This window comes from Equus quagga, chromosome 15, assembly GCF_021613505.1.
Source record: "Equus quagga isolate Etosha38 chromosome 15, UCLA_HA_Equagga_1.0, whole genome shotgun sequence".
Taxonomy (NCBI): domain Eukaryota; kingdom Metazoa; phylum Chordata; class Mammalia; order Perissodactyla; family Equidae; genus Equus; species Equus quagga.
In genome coordinates this window covers 11,178,670-11,193,450 of record NC_060281.1, presented here as the reverse complement: position 1 = coordinate 11,193,450, position 14,781 = coordinate 11,178,670, and the positions used below count along the sequence as shown (strand labels likewise).

The following is a 14,781-nucleotide window of genomic DNA, read 5'->3' as shown; positions in this document are numbered from 1 at the left end:
CCCACCTGGGATGTGAACCAGCGAACTCTGGGCCACCAAAGCAGAACATGCAAACTTAACTACTGCACCACCGGGCTGGCCCTTCCACTTCATTTCTTTCTTTTTTTTTCTTTTTGAGGAAGATTAGCCCTGAGCTAACATCTGCTGCCAATCCTCCTCTTTTTGCTGAGAAAGACTGGCGCTGAGCTAACGTCCGTGCCCATCTTCCTCTACTTTATACCTGGGACACCTACCACAGCATGGCTTGCCAAGCTGTGCCATGTCTGCACCAGGGATCCGAATCGGCAAACCCGAGGCCGCCGAATCGGAGCATGAGCACTTAACCACTGCGCAACTGGGCCGGCCCCATTTTATTTTATTTCTTGATTTAAGAAATATGTGAAACCACAGATAATCGATATTAAATAAATTAATAATAATTGGACTTTTGCATTACTTTTTCAAATTGAAATTCAGTTTTGACTGCGATCACATGGTATATAGGTATTTTTAATCTATTTCTCTTCACTTTTAGAGAACCAAAGTCAAGGTTCCCAAGTGGCACAAAATTTTCCATAAAATAAGGGAGAAGAAAAATAATTTATTTTCTTCATTTTCTGTGGGGAAAAAATGCCTTCCATAGCTTAAGAAAAAATAAGAGCAACTTATTTAAATCCTGGGATTTTGTTTAGTTTAGTTTTGGTTTGGTTTTGCCCCTCTCTAACTGGAGAAGCTGGGAATGCTATTTTGTAAACAAATGTGTAACATACAGTTGTTTCATTATCTTCTCTATCTCTCAACTATAATTATCCTTGTTTCTGATTATAAAAATAACGTTCATTATAAAAATCTAGAAAGTACAGAGAGGGGTAAGAATCAAAATTGAAAATTACCCACAAGCCTGCAATGAACACTTGATGCTTCCTTCTGATCTGTTTTCCACATGAATTTATTTAAAAATTATAATATGTGCAATTACGTTTCCCGCTTTTGGTCAATGAATGGTATAATCTGCGCACTTTCCAGTGTTATCAAATATTTTTAAAACACAATTTCTACTTGATATATTAGGTATAGCATTTCCACCTTCCAGGAAATGGAATGTGAGTTTATTTCCTCTGTTTAAAATTGAAATGTTCTCAATTTATGCAATCATAAACAATAACACTGTGATAAACATTTATATGTGAATCTTTGTCTAACTTTTCTATATCTCTGACATTTCTGTAAGTAAATTAATAAATAAGCTGCCCCCCCCCCAAAAAAATAAACAAATGGGGCTACATCAGACTAAAAAGCTTCTGCAAGGCAAAGGAAATCATCAATGAAACGAAAAGACAACTCACCAACTGGGAGAAAATAATTACAAATAATATGTCTGATGAGGGGTTAATTTCCAAAATATGTAAAGAACTTATATAACTCAGCAACAAAGAGACAAGCAACCCAATCAAAAAATGAGTAGAGGATGTGAACAGACATCTTTCCAAAGAAGATATACAGATGGCCAACAGGCGCATGAAAAGATGTTCAATGTCACTAATTACTTGGGAAGTGCAAATCAAAAGTATAATGAGATATCATCTCACACCCATCAGAATGGTTATTAGTAACAAGATGAGGAAGTAATAAGTGTTGGAGAGAATGTGAAGAAAAGGGAACCCTCATACACTGCTGCTGGGAATGCAAACTGGGGCAGCCATTGTGGAAAAAAGTATGGAGATTCCTCAAAAAATTAAAAATAGAAATACATATGACCCAGCTATCCCACTACTAGGTATTTATCCAAAGAACTTGACATCTACAATAGAAAGAGATCTATGCACCTCTATGTTCATTGCAGCATTATTCACAATACCCAAGATGTGGAAGCAACCCAAGTGCCCATCAATTGATGAAAGGATAAAGAAGATGTGGTATATATATATATATATATACATACATACATACATACATACACACAATGGAATACTACTCAGCCATAAAAAAGACAAAATTGTCCCATTTGCAGCAACACAGATGGAACTGAGATTATTATGTTAAGCGAAATAAGCCAGACAGAAAAAGACAAACACCATGTGATTTCACTCATATGTGGAAGATAAACAAACCCATGCATAAAGAGAAAAGGTTAGTGGACACCAGAGGGGAAGTGGGGAGGAGGGTGGGTGAAACAGGCACAGGGGAACATTTGTATAGTGATAGACAAAAACTAGAACATCGGTGGTGAGCACAATGCAGTCTACACTGACACTGATATATAATAATGTACACCTGAAATCACACAATGTTGTAAACTAATATGACCTCAATAAAATACAAAGAAAAAAAGAAAAAAGAAATAAATAAGCAGTTTCCCATCCCCATACCTCTTCCGCTATATTTTAAAGAAGAGTTCAACTATTTATCTAGAACTTGTGTTTTCAGGAGCAAGTTTGTAGATGGCTCCAATGACACTGCTGTTAGGTTAGGTGGGATTCATTTCATTACTAGACTTACAAATGTACTAATTCCTTTATATGAATCAAATATTAGGTAATTTTGTATTAAGTAAAGGCACCTAGCATCATTTTACTGTATGTTTACATAAAAGCAGTTGTCAGCAAATGGTAGCTACTGTTATTATAATAACCTACTTTTGGTTATCCTATGTATAAAATCCTCTAAACTCTAGGGAAATAGATTCTTCGATTAAGCTATGTGAGTATTTATTGGCCAGTGGATTTATTAAGTATCAACTGTTGTCTTTGCATTGTGATAAGAACTAGTCCTTCCCAAATCATCTGAAATATTTTTTATTGTTCTCAAACACTTATTTTTGCTTTTATTCTTTTCAGATTTATAAACTGAGACGTCAAGATGTCCAGCAATTTCCCCACGTGGGAATTCCAAAATCTATGCTCTTATTGTTATACATTACTGCTTTCTATAGTGACTTGGAAATTCTACACAGAAACCTGAAATATTCCAAGAGGCACATGTGCTGTTTCTATATCTTCTGTCCCTCAAATGTCTTTCTTTGGAAGAGAAAGTGGAGTACAGAAAGTGAATCCTAGATCTATAGACGATGACAGGGCACAGGATTGCCTTTTCTTCCAGGGCAGATTCATGAACCCCCGGCAATGGACAAAGGCCTATTTCAAAGACAAGGAAGGCATTTGTCAGAGATCCTCTCACCTGTTGTACATAAAATTGAAATGTAGGGTATGCACGTGAGAGCCTGTATGTTTCAGGGTTTGGAAAAGATAATTGGAGGAAAAACATCCCATACACATTAACAAAACAAATACCACAGAAGATAATAGGTAAAATATAACCCTCCAGGATAAAAATCACAATTCAGCAACAATACTTAATTGTAAATGTTCAAAAATGTGAACTTGGTAGAAATGAATTAACATGGAATTGAAATTACTGAATTGAATATTTCAAAACAATATTCAGTAAGTTGGATAGGAACCTATCCAATCTATGCTATCCTAGAGTTTGGAATGGCAAAGCAAGAGAATACCAATCAAAGATATAAATGTACTTCAGCTGTTAGAAATGATTTTTCAAACATTTGAGCAAAATATCAGTGAAATCCTGGATCTCAGAGTAGATGAAAACACGTGTTAAAATAAGCGAAGACTTATTTTATGTGTGAAGACTTGGGTATTTAATTTATATCCAAGAATACTGAGAGAGCATGCAGATGTAATTGTAGAAACATTGAAAGTATTATTTTTAAAATTGAGTGTAATTGTAGAAATACCAAAGTTTTAAGATAGACAAATGTCCCATTTTTAAGAGAAATGAAATTTCTCAAAACTATGAAATATGATAAGCTAGGCATCAATACCCATAAATATTCCAAAATATATTATTAATAAAAATCAGCATGAGTTCATTCAGAAATAAATCTACAAATTATTATCAATAAACTTTCCAATTAGTCCTTTACTTTCATCTTTTTTATCATGTCTTAAATTGTACAGTTCAGAGACTTAGAAAATAGAGGAAAAAGAAAACTCAAAGGGGTAGCAAGTTCAGTGGATGACAGTCAAAAATATCCTGAGACGATAGAACAATGGACCTAAATATAAGCTAGGACCTTTAATTGTGATCAGTGTAAAAGTCTGTATTTAGATTCAAACAATCAGTAAATGTATTCCAGAGAATAGAGATGGTTTCTGTTAAAAATTCTTGAGATGTTAAGCAAACAGCTACAAATTTAACATGCATAAAGATATGTTGTAAATGACCAAAAATAAAGATAGTTCAAGCATTTTAGGCTATGTTAATGGAAATAGTATTCCAATCATGGATAACAATGATTACAAAACTTTAATTCATACCAAGCAAATTAGTACTGCTGAGGATTAAAAAAAAAATTACTTGAGGGGCTGGCCTCGTGGCCGAGTGGTTAAGTTCGCGTGCTCCGCTGCAGGCGGCCCAGTGTTTCGTTGGTTCGAATCCTGGGCGCGGACATGGCACTGCTCATCAAACCACGCTGAGGCAGCGTCCCACATACCACAACTAGAAGAATCCACAACGAAGAATATACAACTATGTACCGGGGGGCTTTGGGGAGAAAAAGGAAATAATAAAATCTTTAAAAAAAAAAAATTACTTGAGATACTATCCTTTCTTTAAGGAGCTCACAGTTCAAGTGTGGAAACAGACACAAAAAAAGAGAACGATAAATAAAACATTTCTTCATTATGACAATATCATTAAATAATACTTGGAGTGTTATGTTCAATTCCTATCACTTAATTTTAAAAGATACCATCTTTATTTAGTATAAAAAATGTAGTATAGGCTGTCAGGATCTGTCTGAGAAAAAAAATTAATATCTTCGTTTTATAAATGGAACCATTAAATTGGGATTTAAAAAACAAAAACTCATCCACAAATAGCTAGTAACTGTTAAAGCTAAGAAAAACACAGATCTTTCTGCATTAGCATTACTGCTCTTAAAGTAAGAGCGTATATAGATCGGTATTTATTAGTGTGTCCTGTTGAGCCAGTATTTCATAGGATATTACACACCCAAAGAAAAAGATTCCATAGTGAATAATTTTGAGAAAGATGAGGTAAAACAAAATTGACAAGTTTCTTTACTATAAAGCCTTTCTGAGACTTTAATATTCTGACACGCACTGTGAATCCCTTAGAGGATAGTCTAACAGGGAGACTCTTCAAATGCATTTCACTTCAGAAGCTTTCTGTTGTTTTCTTCATTGAGTATTTGAGGGGATGGTGTTCCATGGAACACCCATTGGGAAACGCTGCAATGCTAGAAGACCAAGAAAAATCTAAATGTCAGGAACTAGAAATAAAAAAAAATTCACCTCAATATAACATTTCAATAAGAATTTTTTTTCAGAAAATGTAAGAGCTGCTCAACAAAGGTGACTCAATACCTGTAAAAGATGTTGCCCAAGAGATCACATCAATAGGTGAAAGGTCAGAGAACACTGCTAAGGTCCCCTTCTAACTCATGTATTTGATGGCTTATTTGCAGTCATTATCCTCTGAAGTTTTCATACATTTAGTGTTCCAGATTATCTGTCCATTTTTGTACCATTTTGAATTGTCTTTTGTAGACAGAAGACAGGCAGGTGAACTATCAGAACCTGTTGCAAATACGATGTCCTACATCAAAGTACACGTAACACATACAATTTACACTTATGCCAGTGAAAATTAAAGCCACTCTTCTCCAACTTACAAAACACCAGGTGATTTAAATCATCTTAATAATAAATTTCATGTGTGCAGAATAAAAGTTTTCTCATTTACAAAATGAGACAACGGGCCTGGAAAGCACATATGGGGAAGTGTGAGACCATTTTGTACACGGACTGGTGTCAGGAGCAGGGAAAGCTGTGGAATGCATAAGGCACTCTTCAGATCATTTCTGCTTACTTTTCAATGTGTCTATACCTGGTCTTGAACATCGTTACCCTCAAACAAAACATGACTGGATAATCACATGGGTTATCACTGCATTTTACTACAGTCTAACATTTATTTGCTAGAATAATAAGCTAGATATAAAATTGATACCTATTTGTGTATTCCTTGATGATCTGATATATACTAATCTTGATTGTTTCATTTTCAAATCGACTGTTGCTCCGGTCCTTGTAGATGCGGAATTCAGCTGCTGTCACGGCTTCTCCGTGAGGAATTTGAGTAAGGTCAAACCGGAATTCTTTGTAATGCCTCCGCTGGTGAGAAAAATCCTTGTCTCTTTCAACTGAAAAAAACAAGGAAGGAAAAAAGTTAGTTCTTTATAAAATATGGAAATTAATGGTAAATTCTCCAGCTTTGAAAATGAAAATAAACAAGCAGGATATTATAAAACTGGGACAACACTAAAACCACAGGCTCATACGTGTTTCCAGTTGACGGAAATTCCACAAACCAATAGCCTTTAGTTCAAAAGCAATATAACCTCTGTGGTTTTATACAAATTCCTGGACCCTAAATGGAAAAGCTATCCAAAAACATTTTAAAAAGTGGAGGTTGTAAAGTTGTTACTAGTATGTATCAAGCACCAGAACACAGGAGGGTTCATACAGGAATTAGGAATATGTTATAGAAAACTCCAGTGTTCCAGGTGAAGCTGTGGTAATATTTAGGACAGCCAGGGGAGGAAAATAGGAAGGGGGACTGAGGAGTTGCAGGCACATGGGACTGGGTTTATGACATTTGAGAGGTCAAGTGAATAAAACAAATTCATGTTCACAAGAAAGATTATTTCTAAAATATCTTCCCCAGAAGAGTTTTCTTTTCTCCTCTCAGCAATGAAATGCTCCTTTTCTAAAAAAAAATTTTTAAAAAGCCACTTTCATTAGTTCTCTAGATTGTTTAGTTCAACCTCCTTAACCATGGTGTGGCTTAAAGCTTCCCAAAGACCTCTGTCTGGTCTTGCTCAGAATTGAGAGAGGAACATATTTTCCCCTTCAGCACCCTTCCTAGCAAATGAAGCCAGAAAACTTTTCCTGTTGAGCATACTAAGGAATTTGGAGGAATTCAGGACAGTAAGTCTCAGGCATATTATTATATAATCTGGCTTTGTAAGATAGTGTATTATCTGATACAGTCTATATCTACTGGGCCTCTAAAACTTTCTCAAGGAACTTTCTATTGAAAGGGCTCATTTTTAGTAAGACAATATCATTTGATGGTGTTAAGTTTCTCACTATTGGTAGGTTTCTTAAAATCTCAGTTATCTAGGATAATATAGGACAGGATTATAAAAAATCCACTGCAAAGCACTATGGGCAAGATGTCTCACTATTACAGCCTACAGTAATGTTTTCTAAATATTTTCAATGACATGATTCATTGCTAAAATTTTGTTACAAAAAATGTATAAGTTGTACAAATGAATTCACAAGGTTCGAAAATTGGGTTAAGATACAAAAATAGCTTGAGGAGGTTAACTGAAATTAGGTCAACACTGCTATGGATATATGAGACTCGGGGTCCTAAACTGGAGGAAGGATTAAGATTAAGGAAGAGAGAAGAGGACGGTGATCATCCTGTGATTTTGGAGAGCTGAACCTGCTAGACTTCCGTGTTCCAGTGCCAGAGGGGGTCCATGTCAGAGAGCAAGCTCATGACAAAGGAACCCACAATTCCTTGCCTTTCCTCCAAAATAATCTCTGGTTTATTTTCCCAGAGGAGTAGGAGGTGGTTTAGGAGAATGAGGAGCTCATCCTCCCCCTGCCCGCCCCAGACATCTAAACTAGCAAAGAGAAAACCGCGAGCTACACCTGAAGGCACTTTAGTTCTGGGGCGCTTGGCAAGGATGGTGCTCTTAAGACTGTCTGGCTCACACTCCTACCACCTCGCATGACTCATGAAGATTTGTTTTCTTAAAATACCATTATCTTGGTCCTAAGAGAGGCCCATTTCTAGAGAGATCATTAATCAACTTTTCCCTAAACAAGGAAAATAACCCCATTTTTAGGATCCTATTTTGATCCATAATTCAAACCTCTTTTCTATCTAATCTTCTGCTGGGAGAGAATAGACTGAATAGATCTCCTTTGTCTCCATCTGTCCTTTCTCCTGACGGAGCCACGTGAGAGGGAAAGCGTAAGGGAAGAAAAGACCTACAAACTGGATACGTAAGAACTGAAAGTTTGCATGTATGAACATTAAAATGAGATGCAACTTTTGTTTACAGAGGACAAAATTTAATTGACTGGAAATTTATTCTTTTCTGATCCTAACCTAAATGAAATTACAAGACAGTATTTCAATGGCACTTATTATATGCCAGGTACTGTTCTAAGCTTTTTATTAATATTAATATATTATACTTCATAACAATCTGGGAAGTGGGTTCGGTCGTTATCCTGATTTTGAAGGTGAAGAAACTGAGGAGGCATAAAGAATAAATACCTTGCCAAAGAATTTGAATCCTATCATTTGATGCCACCAAGCTATAGTTCTTAAATGCCAGGATATGCTACTTCTGCTTATAGATAATTACCTTGTCCTAATTCATTAAGCATTTATGCTCTCAGAAAGATCTAAAATCTAACATTTACAATTCAAAAAGCTCTGAAAACTGAAAGTTTGGTTTCAAGATCATTTGGCATAAGAACTGGAAATTAACTGACTTGAGGCTATTTAAAGTCTCTATCCGACTTTATATAAATATTTATTGCTTTGCTGCAGAAATGGTCATGTGTTTGACTAGATGGTACTGTCCCAGTATCTGCTTGAGAAGTTCATGCTTTATGATATATGCACCAACTAGACATTCAAAAAATATATTTTCTTACTGTGAAAGTCCATATTCAAAATTCTAAGTAATAACAATTATTCAATTTTGCATTTACAATCAATTTTATATTTGAAATTTAAACCAAAAAAACCTATAGTCCTGGAAATAAAAGCTTTGACATGAATTTGTTAGGACCCAATGTAAAACACACACCTGCATAATGCAGATAAGTATTGAATTCATATTATGTAAAGTCATCTACTGTTCTGGAATCCCCTGGGAGATGTTAGTGTAATAAAGTGGAAAGCTAGAATTTCAGCCATTATTATAAGATTTGAGTTTTCTAATCCAGGCTATTTAACCTAACCCCTTAAGGGGCAAATTTTCAAAGAGTTTAATAAAATTTTATATTAAATATACCACACAGAATAAAGTTGCAATGCAAATTTTCAATGATTCAAATTCTTATATCCCACTGCTTTGAATTATAATTGCACTAGTAAATTTTATGGGACATGTTGGAATGAGTAATGGAATAAAACTTGTATTTATAAAGCCTTGCACTTCTAATGATGCTCACAAATATTCACAAGGTAATCTTAGTCACCTCAAAGAGTAATGCTGGGGAGGTGTCAAATATTAATATCCCTGACTTAAGAATAAGAAATTGGGTGATGACAGCTAGGCGGGAACAGATGTCTGTCTTCTAAAGCTCATTATAAATCTTTGTTCAATGTCCATACCACCTACAGAATGACATCCTACTGTTGTGTACTTAGGGACTAGCTCATGGTTAATATATTTAAACAACGTTTCTCAGCAGTACACAGAAAAGTGTTAACAGGCTGGAGAATCAGGAAGTTGATCACCAATGTGTAAGCAGCATCTAACACAATACAATGCCTAATGCAAAGAAATCTTCTCATAAATAGTAGCTGAATGAAATACTGTAGGGATGGATCAAAATCTGGTCCTATCTTTTCACTCGGCATCATCCTGCTGCATTCCCCATTGAAGAAAGTCATGATCATTTATTTAATTAGTCATTTGTTTGGCATGTGTTTCCTTTAATCCTCACAACGTTACTTATTTCTATTAGCTTCTAGAACTCGCCCAAGAGCCCAAGATGTATAATTGGGAGAACAGATTTCATCCCAGAGTCAAGATTTCAATTCCCAAGCCCTCGACAAACCAACACTGGGTTTGCTTGTTTTTCCTGAATGTAGTTTTGTTGGTGTGTTTTATGTAATTGTCCCTCAGGAAAGTTGATCTTCTTTCAGTGCTTTCATTCTCTTCTCGGATGCACCTACTAGACAGATGCCATGCTTTCTGAACTCTACTCATTCTTCTAGAACTCACTCCCTCCAATCTGTATCTTAGCAAAAATTATTTTATTCACTTACTTATTATTGATTCCATTTCTTATATGAGGAAATTTGCATAAATAAACAAATGACTGTATTCATAGCTTGAATTAATATTATGTACTACATATATTCATATGCAAGGTCATCCTTTTACTGCAACCATATTTTAAAATAATTATAACTCACCAGCTGGATCTCTCCATACTCCAACCTTTTCTCCATTAGATCCACTACCAAAACATCATTCCCAAAACAGATGAAAAAGAATGTACACACACATTTTATATTCCTTAAATGTAAGCTTTTTATAGGAGATATTTTTGGCTTGTTCATATTGCGATGATTTTGGTAAATATTGAGCATTCTCTTTCTCTGTACTTTACAGTTTGCTATCACCAATTGTAACTGCAAATGGCTTGAAAAGCTTAAAAGATAAACAATTAAACAAGAAAAAAATCAGAAACGTATATACTATTTTTGTTTTTTGCCTCCTAATACATTAAATATTTGGTCCTTTCAATTCACTCTTTCATTTAAATGTTACATCAACTAAATACCATGAGTTTCCTAAATGATCTTTATTATCATTTCTAATAAAATCTGTATTACCAGATAAAATTATGCAGGACTCCACAACAACCATAATTACATTCCTATTTAGTGGTAGAAAATACTTTCTTAATAACTGGACAAAACAAACAAAGCAAAACAAATGAGATAAAAGAAAAGGAAACAAGCAAGAGGGTTAGCTCATTCAAGCCAGTCCCATACGTGCTGAATACTCAGACGAGTGTTAAAACACACTGAGATCAGAGGGTGAGCACTTTTCTCTGGTGGAGACCATTCCTTTATCCCAGACCATAGACACCATTTCCGTCGTGTGAGATGGAAAAGAGAGTTCAGGAACAAATATAATAGATTTAAAACACACATACTGTATCAATCAATTCAATTATATTTAAAAAGAGAACATAATGACCTGCCCAAACTGCTGTTTTCATATCTGCTTACACATCTAACAAGATCAACGGGCTACATTGGGCCAACAACCAAGCGTACATTGCACCAATGCCACATGCTCTTCTCCCATTGCCATTCATGACACTGCCCGTTTTGAAGATTGCTAGATGTAAAACCAATGAATATCACCATAAAAATTAAATAGGTCTATCAATACAGGATTGTTTATTTATGTTTATTTAGCTAATGGTTGCCAACAATGCTCTCTGCAAAAATTAAAAAGAGTTGCTTTGTGCGTGTGTGTACACACACACACAGAGCAACTAACAGAAAATAAACCATCAAAAAGTCATCAAAATTTATAGTTTACCACTGAAAACACAATCATAATGATGGTGGTGAATATACTTCCTTCTGCTTCTAGGAAGCAGGTTTTTGTATGTTCCGCATATTTCCATCTATGTGAACGACCTAGAGAAAGTGAAAGCTCACCTACACTGACAGAACCAGAGAATTAATTTATTATATTTTGGTTTTGAAAAGTGGCAACATCAAAGCATACAAGAGGGAAAATATGAATGGAAAGATTCACATTTCGTGATTAATGGGCTGAGAGTGAAAAGAAACAGGATTGCCTTCTATAAGCACCAAACTACATTCTAAATGCTCTAAATGGCCAAAGTTCTGCAAAGATTAAGCTTCCTGTGTTTAAAGACATACACTGAAACCTTTTATTGTTGAGATGTGACTTAGAAGTTAATGACTGATTGCAGTCTCTTTTTTTTCCCCAAATGGACACCTCTCTGAATGACTTTATCCTTAACAAAAATTGTATAGAAACATCTTGACTAAATATTTCCATGTCTACAATATCTGAGGAGTAGAATTAATTAACAGAGGATCGCAGTTTTATCTATTAGTGATTTATCTGCAGTTTTAAGGAGACGCATTCACGGGCAATCAGTCTTAATCTCCCACACAAGGGCTGTAACTTGGACGACACAAATAGAATCAGTAGCTGCAAAGAAAAGATAGCACTTTCCCAGGAGCCTAGCCAGCTGTTGAAAGAATACAGATCATTGTTTGCTGCTGAGTGCAAAAAATCATTAAGAGATTACTCATAGAATTATTACTTATCTGTGTTGCATTTTAGTGTAAAGGAAAAAAAGCAGTGATATCATGTGACTACCAAGATGTATCACTTCACAAGACATTCTTCACTGACTAGCCCACTGAGAAATATAAACTTGGTCGTATAAAAGCCTATTCTTTGGTCAGCGAGTGTACATGTACATGTTTGTTTGAATGGATAGCCATTCCAGAGAGTGTGGTAAACTCCAGATTCCAGAAACCCTAAGAGCCTCTTAATACCACAGCAATGGGGGACCCGAAGGAGAGAAAATTGTCCCCCGAATGTTTGGTTTCAAAGAAAAATTTCAATCGACTTCCAAATATTCTGGAGTTAAAATACTTTTACTTGACTCATAAATGCTTCATGAATACAGTTTTGTAAAGAAGGAAAATCAAAAAAGAAAGATTAGATGATTAAATAAACATGATAATATGATAGCTAAACAAATAGATTCCCTAAATCAATTTAAAATACAATGCACATAATTTTGAAATTTACAAAATGTAATTAATGATCCAATATTTATATATTATTTTGTTTTAAAAACTATAAGCAATTTAGGGACACAAAGAATTAAGTCTTACATAAAAAGAGCTTCGGAACTGGGATGAAGATGGTTGCATGATCTACCTGCCCTCCTTAGATCGGTTGGGCCCAGTACTCAGCCCTCAGTGGGTATTTAAACACTATAGTGATAACAACTATACATATCAAGCACTGGTATGAAAACTGATACATTTAATAATTAAGTTAATAAATAATAATAACAATAAGGTATTAATTTCATAAAATTAATATATTTCAAATTTTTGTTTCTTCTCTCTTGTTTGACCCAATAACCTCCATATAGACCCAATTATCCTCCATTATCTTCTCCACAGTAGAGATAAAAAGCATTAACTTCCTGAATGTCACAAAGTTAGTTAACTACAAAGCCAGGAATAGTATCTGAACCTGTGACTCCTAATTTAATGTGCAGTGCACCAGAGTTTCAACTAGTAATAATCACAACTTCTGTCTCCGGGCAAAAATTTTCCCCTTCCCTTCCAAGGCCAGTGTTTCCGCCTGAGCCTTGCTCCCAATGTCCTGTGTTCATTCTTAGCACGTTCTCTCCTCCTGTGTATTCAATCTTTCTCTCTCTGCTTTGTGTTGGTGCCCTGGACAATAGAACACTGCGAGCACAGCTATAGATGAACAAAGTGGGGTTTCCTGACTTGTTTCAACATATGTCATGGGCCAGATGCCATAGGGGGCCTCAGTAAAAGGGTGTTAGAAACGACTTGTTAGAATTATGTAAGGTAATTTGGGCCAAGGTTCAAAGAGGCAGGGTTTTACTCTGGAACTGGGTGCCCTCAGGAAGCAGAGGTAATTTTATCATTTGGTAGAAGTTCTTCTAGAAAGTGAGAAGAAGAGAAGTAGGACAAAGCCCTAATTTGTAAAGAAAGAACACTCACTGATACTATCCAGGAAAGAGGATGTTTGGTCATTTTCGAGGTTTGAACAATGTTCTTGTTTTTTAACCTGTGCTCAGACGTGACTGTTGAGTGGTCCTCTTTTTATCTTCCTCCCTTTTGGCCACAGGGTGGTCTTGTCCAATGTTGGTGTTCTGTGAGCTATTTAAGTTCAACAGGACAACTCTGAGCGCCAGGTCAGCTCATAGCAACTCCAATGCCTGGCTGACCGGTCCAGGCCGGCTCCTGACTGTCATTGGGCTGCTTTGCTCTTTCTCACCTTCCATATCTACTCATCTCGATTGTCCTAGAAATAGCTACTGTGTTACTTCTACATTTATTCCATCCCAAAATATTGATTGGATAACTGCTCCAGGCCAAATCCTAATAGTTAAGGAGATAAAAGAAGCAAAGAGACAGGCACTAAAGATGAGAAAGACAAACATGGAACAGTAGAATTACAATACAGTTGTGGTGACGCTTTTGGGGATGTGTGTGATGCAAGGCAGAATAATAAAGGAAGGAACGAGGCATTGTGCAGGAGGCTTCAAGAGGAGGTCGTTTTGAGCTTGGTGTTAAAGAATTATTACCATGTAGAAGAAAGAGTTCACATAGTTGGAAAGAGATGTGAAAGATTATAGCCAAAGTAGTGAATAATAACTAGTTCATTATGATTGCACATTATAGGGTCCAGGGGATTAGTAGTGGGATATGAGGAATAGTAAGAATTTCCTGGGACTTGATCAATATTTTCCAGTATTTCCATTCCATCGATGCATTCTATATTTGAATAATTAAAGACAGGAGCTTATTTTCTTTAAATCAGTATCACCTAGCACAGGTGAGCACATAGACAACACTCACATAATTTTGAATGAAAGTTGAATGAATTAATGACTCCTCAATGATCATCTCCCTTTCCTTACTTGATGGTTTTGCTCACGTTTTCCTCTAAAATTTTTTCCCCGTTTTTAAGAGATTCGAATCCTACCTATACTTAAAATTTCCAGTTCTAATTCCACAAAGACTACTTTGAAAATTCCTATCCAAATTAATTTCTCCTGCTGGGAAACCCATAGCTCTGTTTCTGTATCTCCCTTTTGATAATGGAGATGATACAATGCCAGAGTTAAGAGTGCCAGATTTGAAGTGAGAAAA

The 14,781-nt window shown here is 35.6% G+C and overlaps 1 protein-coding gene across 1 annotated transcript in view; it reads right to left on the bottom strand.

The window, feature by feature from the left end:
• The window catches only part of BMP5 (bone morphogenetic protein 5), a 117,444-nt gene that overhangs the window by 51,808 nt on the left and 50,855 nt on the right, over window positions 1-14,781 (bottom strand). The window contains exon 2 of the mRNA XM_046638705.1: window positions 6,034-6,226. Coding sequence (XP_046494661.1) covers window positions 6,034-6,226 — 193 coding nt within the window. The remainder of the gene's footprint in view (window positions 1-6,033; window positions 6,227-14,781) is intronic.